The sequence below is a fragment of the Chiloscyllium plagiosum genome, unplaced genomic scaffold (genome assembly GCF_037043375.1).
Source record: "Chiloscyllium plagiosum isolate Xiang-an unplaced genomic scaffold, Cpla_swu_hap1 HiC_scaffold_13, whole genome shotgun sequence".
Classification (NCBI taxonomy): domain Eukaryota; kingdom Metazoa; phylum Chordata; class Chondrichthyes; order Orectolobiformes; family Hemiscylliidae; genus Chiloscyllium; species Chiloscyllium plagiosum.
The window spans coordinates 77,161,971-77,189,479 of record NW_028270151.1 but is presented as its reverse complement, the minus strand read 5'-3'; the positions used below and the strand labels follow the sequence as shown (position 1 = coordinate 77,189,479).

Sequence of the window (27,509 nt, the reverse complement as noted above, 5' to 3'; positions counted from 1 at the left end):
TGCTTGCCACTGTGCTGCCCTTTTTTAAGTTAGCATTAGATCAAGTCTTGTCAGGTAAAGGAATTGAAGATTTTTAGGGTAGATGGGAATGCGGAATTCAAAAGACTATGAGTTCAGCCACAATCTTATTGAATAGCAGAGCAGGCTGTAAGGTGCTAAATGGCCTGCTTCAGCTCTGAATTCTTATGTTTGTATTGCACATTCTGTAAACCTGGTTTACAATTTATAATGAGTTACACCCTCAAGAATACTTATCCTCACTCACTCATTTACATCCTTCCATAAATTAGATTGAATTTGCACAAAGTATTGGAAATGTGCATGTTGTGAATCCTCTTTTTTGTTAGTTTCCTTAATCACTTAGTACAGGCGATTCAAACTCTCACAGAGGATGCTCTTGGAACACATCCATTCCATCAGCTGAGCCTCCCTAAACTACAGAAGACAAGGTTAGAATCTGAGGCCTAGTGGCCCTCAGGTTAAATCACTATCAGTCACTTCTCTCTCTCTAATGAGAGAGCAGCCCCAGTGATCTGGTGAGACTATGGTGAATTATACAATGAATGGATGAGCCTTGGGAAAAATTGATCAGCAGAGAGATCAGGAAGTGCAGGTCCATTGTATCCTGAAGGTTGCTGCACAGGTGGATAGAGTGGTCAAGAAGGCATATGGTATGCTTGCCTTCATTGGACGGGGTATTGAGTATAAGAGCTGGCAAGTCATGTTAAAATTGTACAAGACATTGGTTCGGCCGTATTTAGAATACTGTGTACAGTTCCGGTTGCCACGTTACCAAAAGGATGTGGACACTTTGGAGAGGGTGCAGAGAAGGTTTACAAGGATGTTGCCTGGTATGGAAAGTGCTAGTTATGAAGAGAGGTTGAGTACGTTGGGTATATTTTCATTAGAAAAAAGGCGATTGAGGGGGGACCTGATTGAGGTTTACAAAATCATGAAGAGTATAGACAGGGTGGATAGAGACAAGCTTTTTCCCAGGTGAAGGATTCAATAACGAGAGGTCACGCTTTCAAGGTGAGAGGTGGAAAGTTTAAGGGGGATACACACGGCAAGTACTTCACACAGAGGGTGGTAGGCGTTTGGAACGCGTTACCAGCAGAGGTGGTAGAGGTGGGCACGGTAGATTAATTTAAGATGCGTCTGGACAGATGCATGAGTAGGTGGGGAGCAGAGGGAAAGAGATGCTTAGGAATTGACTGACAGGTTTACACAGTACATTTGGATCAGCTCAGGCTTGGAGGGCCGAAGGTCCTATTCCTGGGCTGTAAATTTTCTTTGTTAACAACAACAGACCTGGTCTTAAGAGAAACTTACCTAACTTCTCTCTGTTTCTCTGATTTTCCCTGTGAAATGAAGATGATAGACACTAATAGATAATTACAGTCGAGATAACAAAATAAAGGAAATTTAACCATCAGTATTTGCAGATCAGTTTATTTGTTCTCAATCCAAAATGCATGTAAGTGTTAGATTATAAACTGAAGCTCTAAGTTAAAGCACACTGTACTGCCATGTTATATGTGGCAACACAAAATGATATTCCATGACATTACTAGGCTTTATACTGCAGAGCCAGTGAAAGCTGCCCATCAATTCAATTCAGATTGCAATGTAAGGGGAGTTGTTCAAAGGCATGGTTGGTAACTTTGTTTATTGCCATAAGCTTCAGTTCTTTCCATTTACATGAATGGGATTTGTTTCAATGTTAAAACACACAGGATTTTTTCAACAGAAACGACCCAGTGAGTGAATTAAGCATGACCAGTAGTGAATGCCAAAACAGAAATTTCTAAGTTCGAATAATACTGACTATAGCACCTCCTCTAACCTGCACTAAACTTCCAACTAAAGTTAAAATCATACTTTTGTGACCTACTGAGATGATTTTCCTATCACCCAGTACTTTTGCCATTATTCACGATAATTGGTGATTGTTCAGAAATCAACATCTAAGTGCCTGTGATGTGATATAGTTTCATTTATCCATGTCAAGTAACCAGGTACCCTTGTATACATGCCATATTTTCCTACTTTAGCACAGCCCTCACCCCAGCTAATTATGCCCATCAAATACCAAGTTTGTCGATATAAAACAGCATAAGGTCCCCCACTATCGCCTCGACAGGCATCCATATTGCTAGCTTTGTACCCAGCACAGAACATATTATCCGTGACTGTGAGATTGGTTGATTTTATGCAAACCTTCTGGTCAATGTATGGAAGTTGAACTCGCCTCAAGAATTGAGATGACCGGCTTCTTTCACTGGTCAAGCCCCAGCCACTCACTGTCCCCACTTGCCCATTCTGCAGTAGGAACTGACCCAGGTTGTGGTTGGGTAAGCAAATTGGAGCAATGGAAAAACTAAAGTTCACAGGCTGACTCAAGTACAAAAGTGCAATGTCATTGTTGTACTCTATTGGGTCATACTGAGGATGAATTAGAAATTTCTTCACTAAAACCTTCTGTTCCCAGATCTCTATTTTAAATTTGTCAAATTCACCTGGGGGAGAAAAAAACAGTTTCAGAAGCTGCTTAACATCGTTTAATTTATACAATTATGATCCAGAAAATGCTACCTCACATAGGTGGTAGATGTGCATTCAATTCTCATTTTGAAAAAGGAAATTAAGAACTTGAAAATACAGCAGGGTAGTGGGATTACCAGTGAAGCTTGTTCAAAGAATTGGCATAGGCTCAATGGTGTCCTTTAATGTTCTATATTATCAACAATAGTTTTTTAAATCATCTAAGTAAAATCAACCTTTTTTTAAATGTTACTGTTACATTTCTTTCTTAGTAAATAAGTTGAAGCTGTGAGTTAGCAGCTGAACTGTACGATCACAGAAGTTTCTTCAATTGTTCTGTGTTGCGTTAGGTGAAAGTGAAATGCGTTTAAACCTTTTTAAAAAAGGTACAAAGTTAAACATCACACAACACCAGGTTATAGTCCAACAGGTTTAATTGGAAACACTAGCTTTCGGAGCGACGCTCCTTCATCAGGTGGTTGTGGAGTACACAATTGTAAGACACAGAATTTATAACAAAAGTTTACAGTGTGATGTTACTGTAATTATACATTGAAAAATACCTTGATTGTTTGTTAAGTCTCTCATTTGTTAGAATGACCATGTTAGTTTCACTTCTTTCATATTTAAATCACTTTTTAAAAAGTTACATTCGCACGTTAACTTTAACAATTGATGTCAGCCCAGATAATATGTTGAAGGTGTTAGCCCCCTGTGTGCTGTTGACTGTGCCATAAAGTTTAGACTGATTCTAATCTAAAAAATGAGTTATCAGATTCTCACATAGGTTCATGCAGTTTTTGAGCAAAGTACAATGTCCACACTCTGACACATCTTGCGGTGCCTACCGTGACAGGGTTGTATGGAGTTGTCCTGAACGCTGGGCAGTTTGCTATGAACAATGATTTGTTTGAGGTTTGGTGGTTGTTTTCAGCTAGGAGCCAAAAGACTATGCCATGTTCTTCGCAGCCTGCAACACATTATCAATGAGGATGTGCTCCTTGCCAAGACCTTCCCCACACCTCCACTGCTCACCTTTAAACAACCGCACAGGGGGCTAACACCTTCAACATATTATCTGGGCTGACATCAATTGTTAAAGTTAATGTGCGAATGTAACTACTTGTTAAAGTTAACCTGAGAATGTAACTTTAAATAAAAGTGATTTACATATGAAAGAAGTGAAACTAACACGGTCATTCTAACAAATGAGAGACTTAACAAACAATCAAGGTATTTTTCAATGAATAATTTCAGTAACATCACACTGTAAACGTTTGCTATAAATTCTGTGTCTTACAGTTGTGTCCTCCACAACCACCTGATGAAGGAGCAGTGCTCTGAAAGTTAGTGCTTCCAATTAAACCTGTTGGACTATAACCTGGTGTTGTGTGATTTTTAACTTTGTACACCCCAGTCCAACACTGGCATCTCCTAATCATAAAAAGAGGTAGGTTTCATAAAAAGAGCAATAACTGAGTGAAAAAGAAACAAACAGAGAAGTGAATTTGGATAACAGAAAAAAAAGGAACAGAGATATGATTGAATTAATGAGATATAGAAGAGAAGGAACAAAAGTCAGAAATGCAGGAGAGATGTGTGAAGGAGACAAGGGACGAGGTAAAGTGGAATGGAATGAGGTGTAGAGAGAACTCATAAAGGATAAGCCAGAAGTGAAAGATTGAAAACTCCAGAAGCAGAGAAAGAAAAGTCATGAGCTGAAAGAACTAAAAAACAAATAGCAGTAAGTGACAAAAGAGAAGGAAACAAGTTGAGCTGAAGGAAGATAGATATAATTGCTAGGAGTGATGAAAAATGAATGAACTAAAGGTGGTAGGTGCCTGGAACGTGTTGCCAGCAGAGGCATGGTAGATTTATTTAAGGTACGTCTGGACAGATGCATGAGCAGGTGGGGAGCAGATGGATACAGATGCTTAGGAATTGGGAGACAGGATTTGTATCGGATCAGGCTTGGAGGGCCAAAGGGCCTATTCCTGGGCTATAAATTTTCTTTGTTAAAGGGGCACAAAAAGACTGATAGATGTGAAAAAGAGTGAAAAGCATAATGGAAGTGGTATGGATGTGTTGAAGAGCAATCCTTTAAATGTTGGTATTGAAGATTAACTCACATTTTAAAAGAAAAGGGCTAAAGAGACGTCCCCTGGATCTGATGAAATGCGTCCCTAGATATTAAGGAGAGTAGCTACAGAGATAGTGGATGCATTGATAGTAATCCTTCAGGAATCCTTAGATTCTGGAAATGTCCCAGTGGATAGGAAAAGTACTAATGGAACACTTTTTTAAGAAAAGGGAAGGAGACAAGAAATAGGTAAGTATACAACAGTGAGCTTAACTTCTGCTATTGGGATTATGTAACAGTATTATAAAGGGTGTAATAGCAGAACATTTAGAAATATATAATATAATCAAGCAGAGTCAGCATAGCTTCATTAAAGGGAAGTTATGCCTGACAAATTTGCTAGAATTCTTTGAGCTGATGACAAGGGGAATAGATGATGGAAAGCAGTGGTATATAATACATTTGGATTTTCAGAAGGCGTCCGATAAGGCTTCACACAATATGCAATATGAAAAAACCCCATACATTGGGAGGTAGTATATTAGTATTGATAGAGAATGGCTAATAAATAAAAGACAGAGTTGGCACCAGGGAAGCATTTTCAGGATGGTAACTTCTAACTCTTGGAGTATAACAGGATCAGTGCTGCGGCCACAGTTAGTTGCTAAATATTAATGACAGATGAGGAAAGTAAGTGTGTTATTGGCAAGTTTGTGGATGATACAATTTAAGTCTGTAGAGGGATATAGATAGATTAAGCGAGTTGGGGGGGTGGAAACTTGGCAGATGGAATGCAGTGTGGAACAAGGTGAGGTTATGCAGTTTGTCAGGAAGAACAGAGGAGCTGAATATTATTTAACTGCTGAAAAATTGTAGTAAGCTACTAAGCATATCAATTTGGTAGTCACAGAATGTCAGCACACAAGTGCAGTGGTTAACATGGAAGGAAATGGAATGTTTATCATTATTTTAAGGAGAATGGAGTGTATAAGTAGAGAGGTTTTGTTAAAACTAGACAAGACACTAGTTAGAGTACAGCTGGAGGACTGAATGGTTTTGCACCACTTATTGAAGGAAGATAGGTGAATTGGTGGCATTCCAGAGAAGGCTCACCAGGCTGATACCAGGTTTGGATGGACTATCTTGTGAGGAGTGATTATGTTGGTTCAGTCTGTACTTATTGGAGCTTTGGAGAATGAGAAACCACCTTATTGAAACTTGGGGTACTTGACAGAGTAGGTACAGAGAGGTTGTTTCCCCTCCTGGGACAGTCTAGCAACAGTGAGCATAATAACAGTAAGGGGTCACACATTTAAGACCGAAATGGGAAGGAATATCTTCTCTTGGAAGGTAGTGAATCTGGAATTCTTTACCACACAGGGCAGTCAAAACTGGGTTATGATTTGGAGATGTCGGTGCTGGATTGGGGTGTACAAAGTTAAAAATCACACAACACCAGGTTATAGTCCAACAGGTTTAATTGGAAGCACTCTAGCTTCATTTGAAAGAAGTGAAACTATCACTGTATTCTAACAGATGAAAGGCTTAACAGACAATCAAGTTTTCAATGTATAATTTCAGTTACATCACACTGTAAATTTTTGCTATAAATTCTGTGTGTTAGGATTGAGCCCTCCACTATCACCTGATGAAGGAGCGTCGCTCCGAAAGCTAGTGTGCTTCCAATTAAACCTGTTGGACTATAACCTGGTGTTGTGTGATTTTTAACTTAAAACTGGGTTAAATATAGTCAAGACTGAGAAAGATTTTTAATCAGTAAGGGAAGCAAAGGTGATAGAGAAGAGGCAAGGAAGTGAAGTTTAGGATTATCAGATCAACCATGATCTCTTTAAATGTTGAAGCAGTCAGTGGACTGAATGGCTCATTTCTGCTCCTTCATCTTATGGTCTTATAATACATCTGTCTCTTACCTGCTGTAACTGAATATGGCAATACTGTGTCAAAACAGTGAGCTGCAGTCACAACCCAACGACTATTAATCAAAGTTCCACCGCAGAAGCCATAATCATATTCATTATTTATCAATACCTACAAATAAGAAAAAGATAACAAGCAATGTAGCTCAGCACTAAGTGTACAATAAAATTAATTCTGGTTAGGGCCTTTTACAGTGCAGTTAAGATTAATTGTGATACAGTAGATTCCAGATTGATTGAATCTGTTGCTCAACAATGTGTTAACCAGAGACCTTAAATTTAAGATTGAAAATGAATTAAATGAGGGATTAGGAAAAAAAATTCCATAGTGTTTAGTTAAAAATATAGAATGGATTGCTCTTATGGGTAAAACACAAGTCAGCAATTGTTCTTAAAATGGAGGAATATTGAAGTGAACATAGGCAAGGGATAACATCTTATGCAGAAAAATAATCATCATTGAGATGTAGTGAGCCTGTTTCTGTGCTGGGACAGCTACTGATGACTCTATATGTCACTTTTAGTAACCTGGTATCATGTGAGGGAAATAATTTATTTCTTTATTCATTTGTGGAATGTGGAATCACTGGCTGGCCAACATTTTATTGCCCATTCCTTGTTGCCCTTGAGAAGATAGTGATGAGTTGCCTTCTTGAACTGCTGCAGTCCACATGCTGTGGGCTGACCTAATGCAGATATGGAAGGAATTCCAGGATTTTGATCCAGCAACAGTGCAGGATCGGTGACATGTTTCCAAGTTAGGAGGGTGAGTGGCTTGGACGGAAACTTGAAGATGGTAGTGTTCCCACGTAACTGCTGCCCTTGTCCCTCTGGATGGAAGTAGTCATGGGTTTGGAAGGTGCTGTCTGAGGATATTTGGTGAATTTCTGATTATATCTTTTGCTCGTTGAGGCTACTCAAAAGCATTTTACAGCCGTTTTTACTTTGGTTGTGTAATGTTAAAAGTATTATTGCAGTGGCTGCTCATTGGGAAGCACAGGCCCTGACTTCTCACAGAGATGTTATTGAATATAAATGCAGAGAATCAGCTTCCCCACTCCAATCTGGTTAGACATTGAATGAATGCAATGAACACAGAGAGCTGCTGTGTCTACTCTTGTTCACTAGAATCCACAATAGAGGCCAAAAGTTTGCCAGTCAATCCCAGATCTGAGGTTAAGGCTTGCCCCTGTCAGAATTTCTGATCATAAAGGGATTGCATGCAGTGAAGACTTACCTATTTGGAGAGTGGCCTATAGAAGTTATGAAAAAGAAGAAGAAAATGAGGTAGGAGGACCACACTCATCTTCCAGTCTCATTCAGCAACTGAGGAGGTGATGGCATAGTGGCCAGACTATTAATCCAGTAACTCAAGTAATCATCTGGGAAACTGGGTTTGAATCCTGCCATGGCAGATGGTAGAGTTTGAATTCAATAAGAATCGACTGATGACCATAAAACCATTGTTGATTGTTGGAAAAACCCACTGGTTCAGTTATCTCCTTCAGAAATAGAAATCTGCCATCCTCACCTGGTCTGGCCTAGATGTGACACCAGGTCCACGGCACTGACTCTCAATTGCCCTCAAAATTGCCCAGCAAGCCACTCAGTTCAAAGGCAACTGGGGATGGGCAATAAATGCTGGCCAGCCAGAGATGCCCACGTCCCATGAATGAAAAAAGGAAAAGAAACTCTGCCAGACCTGCCTCACTAGTTCCAACCTTTATCCTTGATGTTAGCACTTGGGGCAATACTTGTTCACAAACAAATGAGCATTTTAGATTCAATAAAGACTGTATTTTCACAAATATAACCAGACATTACACATCCCAACTCTACCTATATAATGTGTTTCTAATGGATATACAAATGTGACTCTTGGGACAGCTGAAGAAAATGGGTTGGTACCATTTTAGAACTTCTCTCACCTGCCAAGGACAGTGACCTCGTCTGCAAAGGTCTCCACCAACAATTCGTGTCCAAACGTCTTCAGTGTAATTTAACTTAGCTAAATAGTCAGAATCTGTGTCAGTTTCATTGAGAGAAAGTTTCTCGTCCAGTGAGCGAGTTGGTGTATTATGCAGAGATATCCTCCCACACGGATATATGACTGCATTTGAATATGGAAAACAACAAATAAATTCAACTGAATAATAGTGATGCAATAAGAAATTAGTTGGTAAAGTCTTAGTCTGAGCAGAAATGGATACTTGTGGTTCATAGGCTGGGGCTGTTTTCCCTGGAGTGTCAGAGGCTGAGGGATGACCTTATAGAGGTTTATAAAATTATAAGGGGCATGGATAGGATAAATAGACAAAGTCTTTTCCCTGGGGTGGGGGAGTCCAGATCTAGAGGGCATAGGTTTATGGTGATAGGGGAAAGATATAAAAGAGACCTATGGGGCAACTTTTTCACACAGAAGGTGGCACGTGTATGGAATGAGCAGCCAGAGGAAGTGGTGGAGGCTGGTATAATTGCAATATTTAAAAGGCACTTGGATGAGTATATGAATAGGAAGGGTTTGGAGGGATATGGGCCTGGTGCTGGCAGGTGGGACTAGATTGGGTTAGGATATCTGGTCGGCATGGACGAGTTGGACCGAAAGGTCTGATTCTGTGCTGTACATCTCTATGACTCTATATATAGTTATTTTCAGGTGATTAAAGCTGGCGTCACAACTCAAGATCATGGTGTCTGAGCTACCAGGAATAACAATTCTGCTGTTTCAAGAGTTTAATTAAAAATGGCCTAAAATGTCAACTGGACTGTGCACATTGCCTTTACATGGCTAGAGATTGCTGACAAGATCTATCTCAAACTGACTCAAATTTCTGACGACATATTTGCCACAAATTTTGGCCTTGAGATTGTAAATGGCTTGTTGTCTAACAATCAAATTAACACCAGTTTTTAGATAATTGCCTGAGGTATCTCCTAAACAAACATACAAATAATCTCCAACAGCACACCAACTGTGTTAATGATAACTACCTTTAACCATGTAGAAAATGTCTCATGATAAAATTTACGATTAAGTTCTAAGTCGAAAAACAGAAAATTTGTTTTCATTGGCACATATTTAAGTATGTATTAATAAATAACAACAGAAATCAAATGTAGACTGTTCATTGCATCACACCAAACTTTTCAATTGTCTATGTCAGATACAAAACCTGTTCAATCCATCACATCAAACCCAATCTGGCCCATTATGGATGCTACCCAATTCACTTAACCTACTGCCCTAAATGCAATCTTACGAAACTCCAAGTACTTATTTAGCCTATAAAATTAAAAGAGAAATATAAATTCCAATTGATCTGTGTATATCCAGAATTTTCTATCAGATTTGTTTAACTTCTTACCCTCTACAAGTTGTCTTCCAGAAGTCTATTTCTAGGGTCCCAAGAGCTGAAATGATTCAATGTCCCACACTATCTGATCTTTTTTAGTTACCTTTGTAAAGTTCCTGGCCACAGCAAGATTATAACAGTGGTCATGGTCAATAGTTCCAATTCTGCTTTGAAGGTGGCGATTTGACAGTCTCCAATTATTTCTGCACAGGGTCCTTTCTCTCCGCACCTATTCCTCAAATTGTTATAATTTGTAATTAATTCCAGGAAACCTGGGCAGCTGCATATGCTACACATCTGCAGGAAAGGGAAGTTACTCTTAAGCAACCAAATTGTCTGTTGGGATGTGGGAATAGCTAACCAAAGTTCAAATCACAAGTTTGATTTCTTAAAACATAAAGTTTGTCCTTGATAATTAGGTGTGGAAAACCCTCAGTAGATATGAAGCCTACATGAACATAGGAGGTATAGCAAGTAAGTGTGCAGATGACCTCAGAGTACAACGGGATCTTGATCAGATGGGCCAATGGGCTAAGCAGTGGCAGATGGAGTTTAATATAGGTAAATATGAGGTGCTGCGTTTTGGAAAGGGAAATCAGAGCAAGACTTGTACACTTAGTGGTAAGGTCCTGGGGAGTGTTGCTGAACAAAGAGACCTTGGAGTGCGAGTTCATAGTTCCTTGAAAGTGGAGTTGCAGGTAGTTAGCATAATGAAGAAGGCATTTGATATGCTTTCTTTTATTGATCAGAGCATTGAGTATAGGAGTTGGGAGGTCACGTTGCAGCTGTACAGGACATTGGTTAGGCCACTTTTAGAATATTGTGTGCAATTCTGGTCTCCTTCCCATTGGAAGGGTGTTGTGAAACTTGAAAGGGTTCAGAAAAGATTCACAAGGATGTTGCCAGGGTTGGAGGATTTGAGCTATAGGGAGAGGTTGAACAAGCTGGGGCTGTTTTCCCTGGAGTGTCAGAGGCTGAGAGGTGACCTTATAGAGGTTTATAAAATCATGAGGGACATGGATAGGGTAACTACACAAGGTCTTTTCTTTGGGGGTGGGGGGAGGGAGGTGTCCAGAAATAGAGGGCATAGGTTTAGGTTGAGAGGGGATCTAAGGGGCAACTTTTTCACACAGAGGGTGTGTGTGTATGGAATGAACTGCCAGAGGAAGTGGTGGAGGCTGATACAATTACAACATTCAAAAGGCATCTTGATGGGTATATAAATAGGAAGGGTTTAGAGGACTATGGACCAAATGGGACTAGATTAGGCTAGGATATCTGGTTGGTATGAATGAGTTGGACCGAAGGATCTGTTTCAGTGCTGTACGTCTCTATGACTCTATTATGTCCTTATCAATATTTAGTGGTTTCTGAGTTAGTAATAGGTGGAGTCAATACCAGCATTATCACAGGTCCGCCCATCTTCATTCAATTGATAACCTTCGGCACAGCTGCATTTTGGCCTGCCAGTTGCCTTGTCAATGCTGCAGTACTGCTGACAGTAGCCATTCTTATATGCACAATCCAGATTCTCTGAATTAAAGAACACACAAACACAAGAAAAAGCTGATTCCTCATTATCAGCATTAAACACTGACTCATCGAGCTCATGTGATTAAAGGAGCAGTGGGCAGCATGAATTCAAGATTGATTTAAAATTAGAGAAAGTTTACAGCACACAGCGAGACGACAATGTCCATTGTGTCTGCTCTGGCTGAGAATTGAGTCATCTCGCCTAATCCCACTTTCTGGCATTTGGGATGGAAAGCAGAGAGTAACAGTGAATGGTTCTTTCTCAGACTGGAGGAAGGGAGGTAACCATTTGGGTACAGCAGGGATCTGCCCAACGTTTTTGATATATATATTAATTATTTATACGTAGCTAGGCAGAAAATAACCTTGATGTTGTAGGTGATACAAAACTGAGAAAGGTACCAAACAATGAGGAGAATGTAATGGGCACATGCATGGCAAAAACAATTTATTTCTGTAGGAAGAATGTGGAGAGGAAATATAAACTAACTGGGTTATACTGGGAAGAAGACCAAGCATTATATGTCCATCGTCTTTGAAGCTGGCACAACAATTAGAGAAGGCTAAATACTTTTTTGTTAACAGCCTCAAGTTTTAATGACTGAGTGGATAGTTGAACAGACAGTCAAGTCAGGTGATTAGTTGAGTGGGTAGGAAAGTCAGGTTGGTGAGATCTGGTCTGGCCAGGAGGGCTGTTGTGCTGTCTGGAGTTGTCATGGTCAGATGGTAGATGAATGAGTGTTTAGAATGGGTCAGGGCAAGGGTCAAAGTGCAGTGCAGTCAGGTCAAGTTAGAGGGCTTGGTTGGCTTAGTATGGGTCAGAAAAGATTAGTCAGTCAGATCAGGGGATGATTGGACGGGTGAGTCAGTTGTGGTGCTCAGTTCAGTTTCTCTAGCTAATTTCTACTTAACAGTGTAACATTATTTAGGATAAGTATTCAAATAACTTGCAAATCTAACCCAGGCCTCTGACATCAAGCTTAGTGTTGGAGACAGGGTACAAGACGGTGAAAATCAGACCACCCATTTCCTGGGCAATTACAGTGCCTGTGTGAATACTGGGACTTTTACAGGGGTCTCAACACAAAGTTAAGTCCAGATTTTATGGTCCTGGGCATCTGATGATTTGGGTCAACATTAGCAAGTCAGTAAGCCATAGAACACAAACAGTGAGGAACTTCTGGTGGGAGTATGAATAGCCTGAGAAGCTTATGTGACTGCAGATCACTTTGGCAAAGGTGGTTTGTTCGTGTAACCATTAAAGGTTCTGGTGGTTGAGCCAAGAATGTAAACAGTGTGAACATTTATGTACTACTCAGTCTCTACATAGGGTAATAGGATCAAGGCAGTGTTCAATTTAACAAAGTCAGCAATGCGTAACAGCCCAAATAACCAAACATACACATGCATGGACTCAAAAATGCATGCATTCATCTTCAGACAGATATGCACTTGTATATTGCATCATATGAACACACAGACCAATGGCTCAGTTGTTGGGAAGGAAAGTTGCTGAACATTATCAAAAGAATCACAAACCTCTTTCACAATTCTGTCCTATCCACAAATGAGGGCAGAGGCAGACATAACTGTGGCCTGAGATGTGACACGAACCATCATTTTGGCACGGCGTTGATTTGCAAGGGCTCATATCTGAGAGAAAGGCACAGAGAAAACAGTCAATGAAATACATACAGATCCAAGTACAGCATGTAAGCCTCTGAGGGCTCTGGATAATGGACTTGGGCTTGGGCTGAACTTAATAGTTAGGGGTAAATATACAGTAGGGGAATGGGTCTGGGTGGCTTGAGAAATCGTGGATGTGTTGGTGATTATATTCCAGAGTTCGATAGATTCGGGATCAGTTCCTGCGGATTGGAGGTGGTTAATGTTATACCACTTTTTAAGAAAGGTGGGAGAGAGAAAGCAGGAAATTATAGACCAGTTAGTCTGACCTCAGTGGTGGGAAAGATGCTGAAGTCTATTATAAAGGATGAAATTACGACACATCTGGATAGTAGTAACAGGACAGGTCAGAGTCAGCATGGATTTATGAAGGGGAAATCATGCTTGACTAATCTTCTGGAATTTTCTGAGGATGTAACTCTGAAGATGGACGAGGGAGATCCAGTAGATGTAGTGTACCTGGATTTTCGGAAAGCTTCTGATAAAGTCCCACATAGGAGGTTAGTGAGCAAAATTAGGGCACATGGTATTGGGGGCAATTTACTAACTTGGATTGAAAGTTGGTTGGCTGATAGGAAACAAAGAGTAGTGATAAACGGCTCTATTTCGGAATGGCAGGCAGCGACCAGTGGGGTACCGCAGGGATCAGTGCTGGGACCGCAGCTTTTTACAATATGTGTTAAATATATAGAGGATGGTATTAGCAATAACATTAGCAAATTTGCTAATGATACTAAACTGGGTGGCAGGGTGAAATGTGAGGAGGATGTTAGGAGATTACAGGGTGACCTGGACAGGTTAGGTGAGTGGTCAGATACATGGCAGATGCAGTTTAATTTGGATAAATGTATGGTTATCCACTTTGGTGGCAAGAACAGGAAGGCAGATTACTACCTAAATGGAATCAATTTAGGTAAAGGGGCAGTACAAAAAGATCTGGGTGTTCTTGTACACCAGTCAATGAGGGTAAGCATCCAGGTACAGCAGGTAGTGAAGAAGGCTAATAGTATGCTGGCCTTCATAACAAGAGGGATTGAGTATAGAAGCAAAGAGGTTCTTCTGCAGCTGTACAGGGCCCTGGTGAGACCACACCTGGAGTACTGTGTGCGTTCTGGTCTCCAAATTTGAGGAAAGACATTCTGGCTATTGAGGGAGTGCAGCGTAGGTTCACGAGGTCAATTCCTGGAATGGCGGGACTACCTTATGCTGAAAGACTGGAGTGACTGAGCTTGTATACCCTTGAGTTTAGAAGACTGAGAGGGGATCTGATTAAGACATATAAGATTATGAAAGGATTGGACACTCTGGAGGCAGGAAACATGTTTCCGCTGATGGGTGATTGCCGAACCAGAGGACACAGCTTAAAACTACGGGGTAGACCATTTAGGACAGAGATGAGGAGAAACTTCTTCACCCAGAGAGTGGTGGCTGTGTGGAATGCTCTGCCCCAGAGGGCAGTGGAGGCTCAGTCTCTGGATTCATTTAAGAAAGAGTTGGATAGAGCTCTCAAGGATAGTGGAATCAAGGGTTATGGAGGTAAGGCAGGAACAGGATACTGATTAAGGATGATCAGCCATGATCATATTGAATGATGGTGCAGGCTTGAAGGGCATATTGGCCTACTCCTGCACCTATTGTCTATTGTCTATTGTCTTCGGAGAGTCAGTGTGGACCAAAGGGCCTGTTTCCATACTGTAGGGAATCTGATCAATGCATTAGCCTCCGTATTTGCTAAATTCAAGGTGATTTATTCCACAACATGGTCTGTGGGGAGGGAACACTCCTCAGTAATGTATAACAATGCTTGTATCTGTCTGCGAGTGTATAAGGGATTTACTGAGGCCCCAGCAATGATCATTGTCCAAAACTAGTTTAGCAAGTACCACTCTCTCTCTGTGATAGTTCAAAGCCTGCCATTTGTCAGGTGGGCTGTCTTGCATGAAACTTTGCATGTTTCTCACTCCTCAGTCTAAAGAATGGCAAGGTTGCTGCGTATGGAGTGTTAACATGGAAGTTGGAGTCACCGTGGAGTGATAAATGAGGTGCTTCATGGATTCAAGGTCATCAGTGTACCTTTCCATTGCAAATCTATAAATTCAGTATGACATATTGGTTACAGAAGTTTCTTAACAAGTGACAGTGTCTGGGGTGAACAAAGTGACTAAAATAAATCATAGAAACCACAGAATCCCTACAGTGTGGAAACAGGCCATTCAGCCCAACAAGTCCACACTGACCCTCCAAAGAGCAACTCACCCAGACCTATTCCCCTACCCTACTACCCTACATTTCCACTGACTACACCTAGCCTACACATCCCTGAACACTATGGGCAATATTATCTTGGCCAATTCCCCTGACCTGCAAATTTTGGATTGTGGGAGGAAACCGGAGCAGCTGGAGAAAACCCACACAGACTGTCCCTGAGGCTGGAATCAAACCCAGGTCCCTGGTGCTGTGAGGCAGCTGTGCTAACCACTCAGCCACCGTGCCACCAAAATACTGTATATGTTAGAAAACTGTAATTAAAAAAGTGTAGGAGAAACTTAGCATATTTGGTAGCATTGTTGAGGAGAGAAACCAAGCTAATATTTTCAGTTCAAATGTGATTCCTCTTCAGAACCCTGGAAACAAAGTGAGTTGTTTACGTATTAATTGTTTCATTAACTTGGGGCCAACATATTCATTTTCAAACATTGTGAATTATTGCTTAGTCACTCCGCATTGATACATAGCTGTGTTTGTCCAAGATAGTGGGTTTGATTGACAACTGTACACTGGTTGGCTGCAGCCCTCTTTGGTGGACTGTTTATTGGTCAGAGAGCTCATATGTTGAGGGATATTTTGTAAATGAATTATTTCAGAATGTGATAAAATTATATTGCAGTACAAGTGACAAAAGTAGCACTTACTCTTGTATGAAATCCAGAACTCTACCTGTTAAAAGAAAATAAGTTTACTGAAATTCCTTCAATCTACTCATGGAAATCATTAACCTGTGGTAATGTCAATGTCTGACAGACCTATGAACTAGATGGACTTAAAACTCCAACCTTCTGACTCAGAGACAATATATTACCAACTGACCCACAGCTGACAAATACATGCAAGTACTGATATGTATATACTTCCAAACATATGATCTATATAATATATATCATAGATAAATACTCACATGGCCATGTATTCAAACACAAACTAGCCCATACATGTTCAGACAGGCTTAGATGGGAACAATTGCAAAAAAAATGTAGGCATTTACACACATCCACACATTGACTTACTGTAATTAGGTGAAAAACGTCTTACCGTTCTCTCTGGAGATTTATAAATTTCTGCTGCTTCCTCAAATGAGCAGGATTCCTCATAGCATTCTCGCTCCAGAGAACCTGGCTTAATCTCTTCCCAGAACCAGTTTGCACGCTTCTGAACTCTCAGCACTCTGTTTGCTTTATCCCTCTGGTAAAACGCTGTGAAAGTGGGAAGACAGTAGTCGGACTGTGGGATTAGGGAAGAGATTACAATTGCTAACTCAGACTGTTTTAATTATAATTAACAATTTAACAATTAATTTAATTAACTATTCAATTTTACTTTATGATTCACCGTGTCCCCACATTGTAGAGCCTGAAGTGGCCTCAGATTCTGAACCTGGGGTAAAAACAAATCAAAGACAATAGAGCAGACGTTGCAGTTGTTATCGACTCATTAACAATGATATGAGGCAAGAAATTTTGGGAGTATATGGCTTCACAAAGTTTCTTCTCAGGTTTCCTCATTCTTCCTGAAACGTTCAGTGATTCACCTACCCGATTACCTCCAGACTTGGACCCATCTGTGAAGGGTATGGCTTCCTGACCTTACCCAGTTATTGTGCTCCAATTGGAATGAGGTTCAGTCAATGTTAAAAGCAGGGGTTCTGTGGACATTTTCTCAAGGTGAGGAGATGGAGGCAGGAGGAGATCATGTTCTTTGGACAGGTACAATAACACGCATATTTGTTTCAGGGTGTAATGCACCTTATTTTAGTAGTTTGGGCTGTTAATGCAGCACAGTCAAAGCTCTAGAGTGATGTCCATTAAGAATCAGGGTTGGATGTCAGAAGTTTGTCAATCTCCAGGCCTAAAGTATTAAGAGACAAAAGGAAAAGCCTTTTCATTTTTAAACCCGTTCTCAATTTGCTGCCTCTGTCCATCTTGATGGTGCACATCCCCACCACTGGGTTCGGGAGGCAGCTGTGTGCTAGCATATCCCTGGGTGACGCACACCGGAAAGTGAAGGTGAAGACGAGAAACTTTCTTTTCACCATCACTTTTTGTATGAATACATGAGGCTTTCCCCTTTGCAGTCCCTGCTCTGCAGTGATTCAATAACCTGGCTCACCACCACCTTGCCAAGGGAAGATCTGGATGGAAATGGATTGAATAAAGTAGGTGTTGTTGTTGGGGTTGTGGTATTATCACTGGACAAATATCTTAGAGACCCAGACTAATGTTCTGGGCACATGGGATTGAATGCTACCATGGTAGATGATAATGCTTGAACTCAATTAATAACTCTGGAATTAAAAGTGAGTGTAGTATTGACCATGAAAACATTGTCAATTCTTGACTCTTAAATCTTAAATCTTAAAAGAGTCAAGTTGCATCACTCCAAACATGGACAAGAAAGCCTCCGATGATTATCACAGTACACCAACAACCTACACCCCCAGCTGTTGAATCAGTGCTTCTCCCATTGAGTTCTATTAAGGGCATACACTGAGGGTAGGATTGGTATAGAATGTTGCCTGGATGAGGAACTTCAATGTCCATCTCCAAGAGTGGCTCAGCACCACCACTGCAAACAGAGCTGGTCAAGTCCTAGATTGGGCCTGCAGCACGTAGTGAGAAAACAAACTGGAGGGTACAGTACTGGATCTTGATCTCTCCAATTTTCCTGTAACAGTTAATCTATGATGATAGTAGTAAGAGTGACCATTGCACCCCCTAGGATACCATAAGCCGTAAGTGTCCAAATGCAGCATGACTTAGATAACATTCAGACTTGAGCTGATGAGTGGCATGTAACTTTTGTAAAACACTAGTGCCTTTGATCATCTCGAATAAAAGAGAATCCAACCACCATTCCTCAACATTCAGTGTCATTACCATAGTTGAATCCTCCACTATCAATATCTGAGGGTTACCATTGACCAGAAATTGAATTGGGGTAGCTAAATAAATACAGTGGCTACCAGAGCAGGTTAGGGGCCAAGAATACTGCAGCAAGTAACTCACCTCTTAACTTCCCAAAGCCTGTCCAACGTCTACAAGCTACAAGTTAAGAGTGTAATGAAATACTTCTGCCTGAATGAGTGCAGCTTCAACAACACTCAACAAGTTTGACACAATCCAGGATGAGGCAACCCATTTAATTGGCAACCTATGAAAAACTTTCAAATATTCACATTTTCCATAAACAACGAACAGTTGAAGCAATGTGTGCTATCTACAAGATTATTTCAACCAAACTGCACCTTATCATCACTTTCAAGTTCCCCACCAGGTCAGACCATCCTAATTTTGAACTAAATCACTTTCCCTTACAGTCACTTAGTCAAAATCCTGAAATTGCCTTCCTACAGCACATGGACTGCAGTGGTTCAAGATAGCATCTCATCACCACCTTCTCAAGGGCAACTAGGATTGCACAATAAATTCTAGCCTAGTTCAGTGATACACACATCTCATGAGTGAACAAAAAAATTTCAGATGTTACCCACATCCAATTAAAGCATGAAAAAGAGTCCCAACTGTAACCCTTGAAAGTAGACCTGCAGTGGTGAAATCTGATTTTCAAGGAGGCAAATAATATGGAAACTTTAAGGAAAAATTGAATTGATATTTGTGGTGGTGGGTGTTTGAGGGGAACCTGTTTTGGGACAAGCTTTGAAGCCCACTTTGTCCTTTACCATGAGACAGTCTAATGTCTGTTCCCCAAATATCCAGCCAAGAAACCTCACCAGGCAGAGGAACATAACTAATGTTTGAAAGGCAAAAAGAAACCATCAAGTCAATGTTGTGATAATATTGAGATATTATCTAGTTCCCTGACAAAAGCATATTCTTCACATACTGTTACTTCTGTTTCTGAACACATTCCATTAATAGACTGTTAACTCAAAGCAGGGTCACTGTAAAATCAACACTTACCTGAGCTCTTTACATCTCCTGTGCAGCTTACCAGTATCAGCAACATCCAACACCAACGATATCCCCACATCTTCAGGAACTGATTGCAAACTTAGTCTACTAGGATAAGAAAAGACTTGTTCAGAGACCAAAGCTTGCCATTCAGTGAAATATCTTGAGCCATTCTATTTCTCAGACTCTGCTTTCCATAGCCCCCAGAGTTTAGCATTTGAAAATCATCTGTTTAATATAGAAACATTAAAAAAAATGGGAGCAGGAGTAGGCCACTCAGCCCCATCAAGCCTGCTTTCCCATGAAACAAGACCATAGTTCATCTTTTATCTCAAACGCCTTACTCTCATGGTCTCCCCATAACCTTTGACACTTGTAGCTTCTAGAAATTTCTTTATATAATATATTCCTTGACTTTGGTCCACTTCCTTCAGTGCAAGAGAATTCCACAAGTTCACTGCCCACTGAGTGAAGACATTTCTCCTCATCTCCGTTTGAATGGTCTACTACATAGCTGAGACATTGTTCAGGACATTTCTGGAGAGGGGAAAGATCCCTGTCCAGCTCGGTCACATTTTTATAGATGTTATTGAGATCTCCTCTCACTCTTTTAAACTCCAGTGAATACAAGCCCAGTCAACCCAATCTCTCCTCATTTGACAATCTGCCATCCCAGAAATCTGCTCTGCTCTGCAATATTCCAGAAATGAAGTGATTGGACTTTTCTTAAAATAGAATGTTTCAAACTTCTCTGTTTAAAATCCATAGGGTATAGTGTCTGCCACGATTTATGCAAAGTCACATGCCAGAGATGTAGCATCTATTGAAGACTCAAAAATTACAGTGACTTGCATTATGTTGCATAGCAGATGTATAATACAGCTTTAAAGGACTTATTATATCATGATTTGGAGATGCCGGTGTTGGACTGGGGCGTCCAAGGTTAGAAATCATACAACACCAGGTTATAGTCCAACAGGTTGGACTATAATAAACCTGTTGGACTACAACCTGGTGTTGTGTAGCAATTGATTTAATACTATCAAGCTCTCAGTCTCTATCTTACTGAGCGCAATCCTCTTGCAGCCTGACACAGTGTGTAAAGCTCTCAGTTTCTATCTTACTGAGGTCTGTCCTCTTGCAGCCTGACACACTGAGGGAAGTATGCTATAGTACATCTGAATGAGCCTAGGCACACAAGTTCCTGTGATTGTAGCGTATATACATAGATACCAGAAGCTTAATTAAAAGTTCATTGAATAATTCATTGCTACATTCACTTGGATTGAACTACAAGAGCTAACATGAGTACCACAGTTGCACATAATTGCAGATCATCAGCTATCACACTTACCATCATGTCAATGACTGCCTGATATAGATGACTGAGCACAACTCTGTAGGGAATTGTCACAATGAATCCAACCTGATAGATGAAGAAATGTTAGTGATCGCCTCTAAGATGAATGAGTCTTGCAATTCTTTAGTAATGTGCTTGAAAGACACAAACACATACCTGCAAGACATGCATTGAAAGGCAGTCCCCTTCCTTAACCCTGCTATCAGCATCATACACAACAGATGCTTTATTATTGATAGATTCTCCTTTTTTCTAACACTGGGATAAAACAATTGGTTTTCGTGAATGATACACCTTTCAGCTTCCCAGTAAATCTTCGATAAATGGTAGGTAAAGCCATTAAAGACTTCTCCACTGCCCACTTGCAGTGCTGCTTGTTCTAGCCCCTATGATTAGAAAGTGCAGTGGGTCAAGCCTCAGGAAGCAGTCAATTTAACATGAATTGCTTCAATTATGTGGAATAAGGAACTGCGCAGTGACACAGATTACTTGCAAGCTGGTAAAATGAACCAGCTCTCAAGTTCATGATATAATAAAGGAATTCAAGGGCATTTAGAAAAGGTCTTACTAGCAATGTCCAAACCTTATCTATGAATAGAAGGTGGTCCATCACATACTTGGGATTGGCTGCCTGCTGGTCTCAACTGGAGAGAGGCACAAAGTGGTGTACCTGTTTCTGCGCTATTTTTATAACATCTCTTCATCTTCTATCGTGCAGGCATGAGAAACTCTGAAGACATGCCCATGTGTCCACTGAGTGTTCTTGCCTATTTCAGGAAAACCATTTTTCACAGTATAGATAATATTCTAATTTCAAAATACCAAGTCACATTTTTAAAAAAGTGGGCAAAGATGCAACATAGGGGAAAAAAAATAGTCCCTAAACCCAGCTCGGAACGAGGTGGTCTTGAAAATCTACAATTGGTTGCTGTGTGTCCAATGAATTACACAGCTCCAAGGAGCAAAGGACTGGTGCGGGGTCTGGATGCAAGGTATGAAAATCCCAAGGCAGCTTGATCAGTCCCAACATCCAATAGGTGCTGTTGGCTGGACAGTTAGTCTGCAATGCTGAATAATGCCAACAGTGTGGGTTCCCACAATGAATCAGCACAGGATGGTGGCATTGTTATAATTGGCATTGTACTAGCAATCCAGACTTCCAAGTTAACGTGCAGGGCACTGGGTTCAAATCTCCACCTTAGCAAATGGTGAGATTTGAATTTGATGAAAATCTGCAATAGAGAGCTAGCCTAATCATTGTCATAAAGACCCATCTGGTTCACTAAAATCTATCTTCCTTACTTGTTCTAGCCTACAGTAAATTTTGGCCTAGTCAGTGACACCCACATCCTGTGAACAAATAAAGAAAACAACCCTTTTTACATTGACCATAAGAAACAGGAGCAGAATTAGGCCATTTAGCCCTTCGAGTCTGCTCTGACCTTGCTGATATGTTTTTCAATCTCTTCTCTTACCTTATCGCTTGATCCTCTTACAGATTAAGAATCTATATATCTCTGTCTTAAATACATGCGGCAATGATTTATCAACCTCTTCTCAGTTCTAAGGGCTCATTCCTTCACTTTAAGGCTATGCCCCCATGTCCTTGTCTCTCCTCCTAATGGAAGTGTCTTTTCGAATTCCACACTATCTAGGCTTCTCAGTATTCTGTAAGTTCCAATTAGATTCTCCCCTCATCCTTCTAAACTCCACTGAGTACAGACCCAGAGTCCTCAACCTCTCTTCATATGACAAGCACTTCATCCCTGGGATCATTCTAGCAAACCTCCTCTGGTCCACCTTCAACAACAGGACATCCTTCCTTTGATATGAGGCCCAAAATTGCTCACAGTAATCCAAATGCAGTCTGATCAGACTCTCAGTAGTACATCTCTGCTCTTGTATTCTAGCCCCCTTGAAAAAAAATGCTAGAATTGCATTTGTCTTTGTAACTGCCAATTGAACCTGCACGTTAACGTGAAGATAATCCTGAACGAGGATTCATAAGTCCCTTTGTGCTTCAGATTTCTGAAGCCTTACACCATGTAGGAAATAGTCTACACCTCTATTCTTCCTCTCAAACACATGACTTCATACATTACCGCACTGTAATCCATCTGTTACTCCTTTGCCTGTCCAAATCTTTCTGCAGCCTCCCGCTTATTCAACACTACCTGTCCCTCCTCCTATCTTTGTGTCAAAATATAACATAACTTCCATAACAGATCCGTGAGAAAATACAGGGTAAGTTAAAGTTAGATGGAGAGATACTGCAGAATGTGGAGGTAGAGTAGGATCTGAGTGTTGTACATAAATCACACGTAACATACACAAAAGATAATATGCAGGTACAGCAAGTGATTAGGAAGGAATGTTGACATTTATTGTGAAGGAGCAGAGTACACAAATAGGGAAGACTTGCTTCAGCTGAAAACCACACCTAACTTATTGTGTCAAGTAAAAACAACATATTGTGGATGCTGGAAATTTACAACAAGCACAGAGGAAATGGGAGAAACTCAGCAGCTCTGGCAACATCTGTGGAGAGAGAAAGAGAGTTAACATTTTGAGGCTTTTATAACTTTGTCAGAACTAAAATGTTCTACAGGCTATTGTTTTTTTGATATTTTTGACTGAGGCAGAGGAGGAGAAAGTGTGGAGGCCCAGTGTAAAAGACAAAGGGGTTATTAATAGTGGTGAGAGAGAAAAAGAGATGTAAAATGGGTAAATTAAGGTGTGAAAGGGAGCAAATTGGTCTTCTCTATGAAAAGTAAAGTAAACAAGATATAGACAAGACAAGACTGGAATGGTGGGTGGGGAAGTAGGAAGAGAATGTGAGAAAAATGAAGAACAGGTACAATGCAATCGTGCCTCAAAGTTATTGAGACATCGAGGCTGTGAGTGCTTAAGTAGATAATGAGGTGTTGTTTCTTGAGCTTGTGTAATGCTTTGTTGTAACATTGCAGCTAGCCCAGGACAGAAATGTTAACATGAGAGCAAGATAGTTAATAGAAATGACCAGCAGCTGGAAGGTCGGCATCATCCCTTCGCACAGAAGGGAGGTGTTCTTACAAAGTGGTCATCCAGTCGGTGTTTGGGGATCTTGCCAGAGGAATGGAGACCGCACTGTGAGCACTGAAGACAGTGGACTAGCTTGAAAGGAGTACAAGTAAAACACTGCTTCATCTGGAAGGTGTGAGTGGGCCCTTGGACAGTGAGGGGGGAGGAAGTAAAGGGGAAAATATTACACCTTCTGCAATTACGTGGGAAGATGCCATGGGGGACAAGATGCAAGACACAACACAGAATTAGGCTGTTGTTAAGAATATGATGTGGGTCTGTTAACTGTTGGCTGGTCAGTTAGCTTGCAATGCTGAATAATGCCAACAGTGTGGGTTCAACTCCCCCACCGGCTGAGGTTACCATGAAGAACTCTCCTCCACCTCATCCCTTGCTTGGCCCTCAGGTTAAACCACCACCAGTTATCACTCTCTAACATTAGAGCAGCCCTATGGTATGGTAACACTATGACACATTTAGCTTTAAGGTCAGGTTATTGGCAAGAACTCCCCAATTCATCTTTGAAATACTGTCATGGATTCTTGGGCAACCACCTGGGAGGGTAGTCACAGCTTGAGTTTAAGGTCTGCTCTGAAACACAGCACTTCTGTCAACCGTGACAACAAAAGTTGTTGGCTTGAATCTACTACCTTCTAATAAGAGGCAATACATGAACATCTCAGATATAAAGATGTGGAAGATGCAATATAAATGCAAGTTCTTCCTGTTCTGCACTTTTTATAATTCTCTACATATCACTTCCCCAGACATCAATTAAGATTTCTGATTGAAAGTGTCAGCATTTCTCATCAAGTCATACTTAACCTTAAATCAAATATGTGAAGCATTTTAAGAGAACCTTAGAATCCAACTTAAAATGGGTTCACAATATTGCCACTTGCAAGTTCACATAGTTACCCACGTGCCACTTGTAGCAGAATGAAAACTTCTGATTGCCCCATAGAGTCCCTACAGTGTGGAAACAGGGCCACTCAGCCCATCGAGTCCACACCATCCCTCCGAAGAGCATCCCATCCAGACCCAAGCCCTGTAACTCTCCATTTCTTATGGCTATTCCACCTAGTTTGGACACTATAGACAATTTAGCATGGCTAATTCACTTAACCTGAACATTTTTGGACTGTGGGAAGAAATTGGAGCACCCAAAGGAAACCTACATAGACATGGGGAGAATGTGCAAACTTCACACAGACAATCAGCCAAGGTTGGATTTGAACCCAAGTTCCTGGTGTTGTGAGGCAGCAGTGATAAACATTGAGCCACAGTGCCACCCCAGTTTCAAATTATTTTTGGCACTTTTGTTTTAAATGTTTGAATAGTGGGAAAAGTGATTCAATGGAGTTGACAATCCAGGAATGCAAGTGAAAGGGATTAACATACATACTGTCAGAATGGCAGGATAAATAGAACTGCCTCGAATCACACTAAAACTGATATCTCAATCACATTGTCAACATAGTCACAATAAAAATTGTTAAAACTTTCAAAATGGGTGAAGTGTGGATTCAAATATTTTGTGACTGCTTCTTTAATGTTGAGATTCCCTCTTTACAGCAGGAACTGGGTGAGCTTCCTAATTTATGCTGCAAGAGATAATTATTGAAAAAAGCCCTCCATAATAGAAAGGGCAGTCAGAAGAGTACACCTCCGCTCTGCTCAAAGAGATTTTTATTTGCTTAAATATTTGCATTTTAAATAATCAAAACCACTGTATTTAATGAAACACTGAAATCGTTTTCCAATTAGGATCGTTTGAAAAATTGGTCTAGTTTAATCTTTTATTCAATCATTAAGAAAGCTTTGTACTTACCTTGTCCTCTCTGTCTGCTAAATTCCAATTCATTCAAACAAAACACAGGTTGATAACTAACTTACTTCAAATATTGACTTTGTAGATCAATATTTTGGGATTCCTGTACTTTTCTCCAAATGACTACAACAGTTGAAAAAACCTCATTGAAACTATAACTGGCTCCTCAATATGCCCCAGGTTTAATTCCTGGTCTCTGGTTTGAATTAGCTGATAGGACCCAGGGATTAAGGTGCTACAACTTGCCTCCCTACCCAAGTTTGGGGAAAGAAAAGTCAGCTCAGGTTCCTCTTCCTAATCACAGTTCAGGATCAGGATAAGTCTCAGCTGTGGTCCTTCTCCCATCTCCCCACCCTTTGATTCCACCCCATCCATTCAGTCTGTTGCTGACAATCTATCTATGGGACAGGAATATCTATAGTCACGGTCATACAGCCAGTCTTCCCTTGCACGTCAAATTTAAATGCTTATAAATTGTAATGAAGGCAAGAAAAGCAGCGAAATTAGTTAAGGTTAACACTAGCCTGGAGGATGACAGTGGGAATGCTGGTTATCTATAGCTGGGTGGAGGGCCAACATGCACCCTTCCAGCTCCGCACCAAGTTGAAGAACAAATGAGAATTGGTTGTTCTTTAGATGCACTTCAGGCCTGAGAAAGAGTTTTCCTTTTATTTCTGTAACTATCCACTATATTACACAGAACTCCTTTTGCATTTTGCTGGCCATGGATTCTCAGCACTGCTCCTTCCATGGCTACAGTAACTCCCGAAGAATATTTGTAACTCCAAAAAAAAGGGATTCTGGGTAATCCACGATGAAGGACAGGAAAAATTTCTGGCTGTAACAGCTGTTCCTTTTTTGAGGTATTTTAGGTGTTGGAGGTGATTTCCTCGAATTCCAGGAGCAACAATTACTGTTTTACGTCCTGTTGCACTAGAAAATAAGGTCAAAACAACAGCAGTTTGAAAAGGGAGAAGTACAGACAAAGGAAGTACATGGTGAGGTCAGCGCAGGAGAGAAAGAAAGAAAGAAACTGATTCTGCCTTTGCTGTATCACTGCCAGAGGAAGTGGTGGAGGCTGGTACAATTGCAACATTTAAGAGACATTTGGATGGGTATATGAATAGGAAGGGTTTGGAGTGATACGGGCCAGGTGCTGGCAGGTGGGAATAGATTGGGTTGGGATATCTGGTTGGCATGGACCGAAGGGTCTGTTTCCGTGATGTACATCTCTATGACTTAAGTCTCAGTTGTTATTGAGTGATGAGGTATCAGTACTTTGCATATTGCTTCCTGAATTGGCATCTAACTCCCTATAACCGAAATAATAATTGAATTATAATACACAGCTTTTACCAGCAGCTTACAGAGTTACATTCAACCAAACAAAAGGGTATAGTGGTTTGAGAATGGAAATGGTGGTGATTATGTACCAGGAGGCAGGACTGTACTGATATTTTTATTCAGCCTGTTCAGTGATGTCATGACACATGCCTGGAGCAGGTGGAATTTGAAGCAACAAATCCTGGTCCAGAGGTAGGAACAATACCACTGTGCCACAACAGCCCTAAAGGGCTAGGCTGCTTACGTAGGTGTAGAATCCATCACCTCCCTGAATATTCTTAAATCAAAGACATGGAAGATCAAGTTCAACTTACCCGCCCATGGGTCAATGAAACCCTTCAAATTAAAATCCATTAAAGGGCCTCATCTTGCGTGCGACCAATATTCTGAAAGAACCCACACCATGTGGAAAGTCTGTGGGTGGGGTGGGGGAAAGTGTATAAGGGTCAGTTATAATCAGGAATTCTTTGCCCTACAGAGTGTCCCACTGTTAGCAAGCCACCAGAGTATATAACTTCCCATTATTTTCCATGCTAAGCTCCAGAGCCATAAAGCACCTCCCCTCTGTTGCACCAGTTTGCTCACTCACCTCTTTT

General features: G+C 40.8%; 1 protein-coding gene across 4 annotated transcripts; it reads right to left on the bottom strand.

Moving 5' to 3' along the window:
* Window positions 1-1,436: 1,436 nt before the first annotated feature.
* Window positions 1,437-25,607, bottom strand: LOC122555773 (coagulation factor IX). Of its 4 annotated transcripts, none has more exons than XM_043701895.2 (9): window positions 25,570-25,607; window positions 19,328-19,423; window positions 16,443-16,603; window positions 16,046-16,070; window positions 12,987-13,100; window positions 11,313-11,447; window positions 8,490-8,671; window positions 6,556-6,673; window positions 1,437-2,519 (listed from the first exon to the last, which is right to left on the bottom strand). In XM_043701895.2, exons 2-9 carry the CDS (start codon window positions 19,395-19,397, stop codon window positions 1,954-1,956), a joined length of 1,371 nt encoding a protein of 456 aa, XP_043557830.2. In that variant the 5' UTR covers window positions 19,398-19,423; window positions 25,570-25,607; the 3' UTR covers window positions 1,437-1,953. The 4 variants fall into 4 exon arrangements, with proteins under 4 accessions (XP_043557830.2, XP_043557832.2, XP_043557831.2 ...); XM_043701897.2 differs by having other exon boundaries at window positions 19,328-19,426; window positions 25,570-25,587; XM_043701896.2 differs by lacking the exon at window positions 25,570-25,607 and adding an exon at window positions 20,673-20,746 and having other exon boundaries at window positions 19,328-19,426.
* Window positions 25,608-27,509: the final 1,902 nt, after the last annotated feature.

Bases quoted from the DNA above. Each gene is read 5' to 3' on its own strand.
- LOC122555773 (XM_043701895.2), bottom strand. From the start codon at position 19,397: ATGTGGGGATATCGTTGGTGTTGGATGTTGCTGATACTGGTAAGCTGC. The intron at 8,672-11,312 runs GTATTGACTCCA...ATTCAAATGCAG, and splicing joins GCGGACCTGTGATAATGCTG to TCATATATCCGTGTGGGAGG. The intron at 2,520-6,555 runs GTAAGAGACAGA...TTTCTCCCCCAG, and splicing joins GCCATATTCAGTTACAGCAG to GTGAATTTGACAAATTTAAA.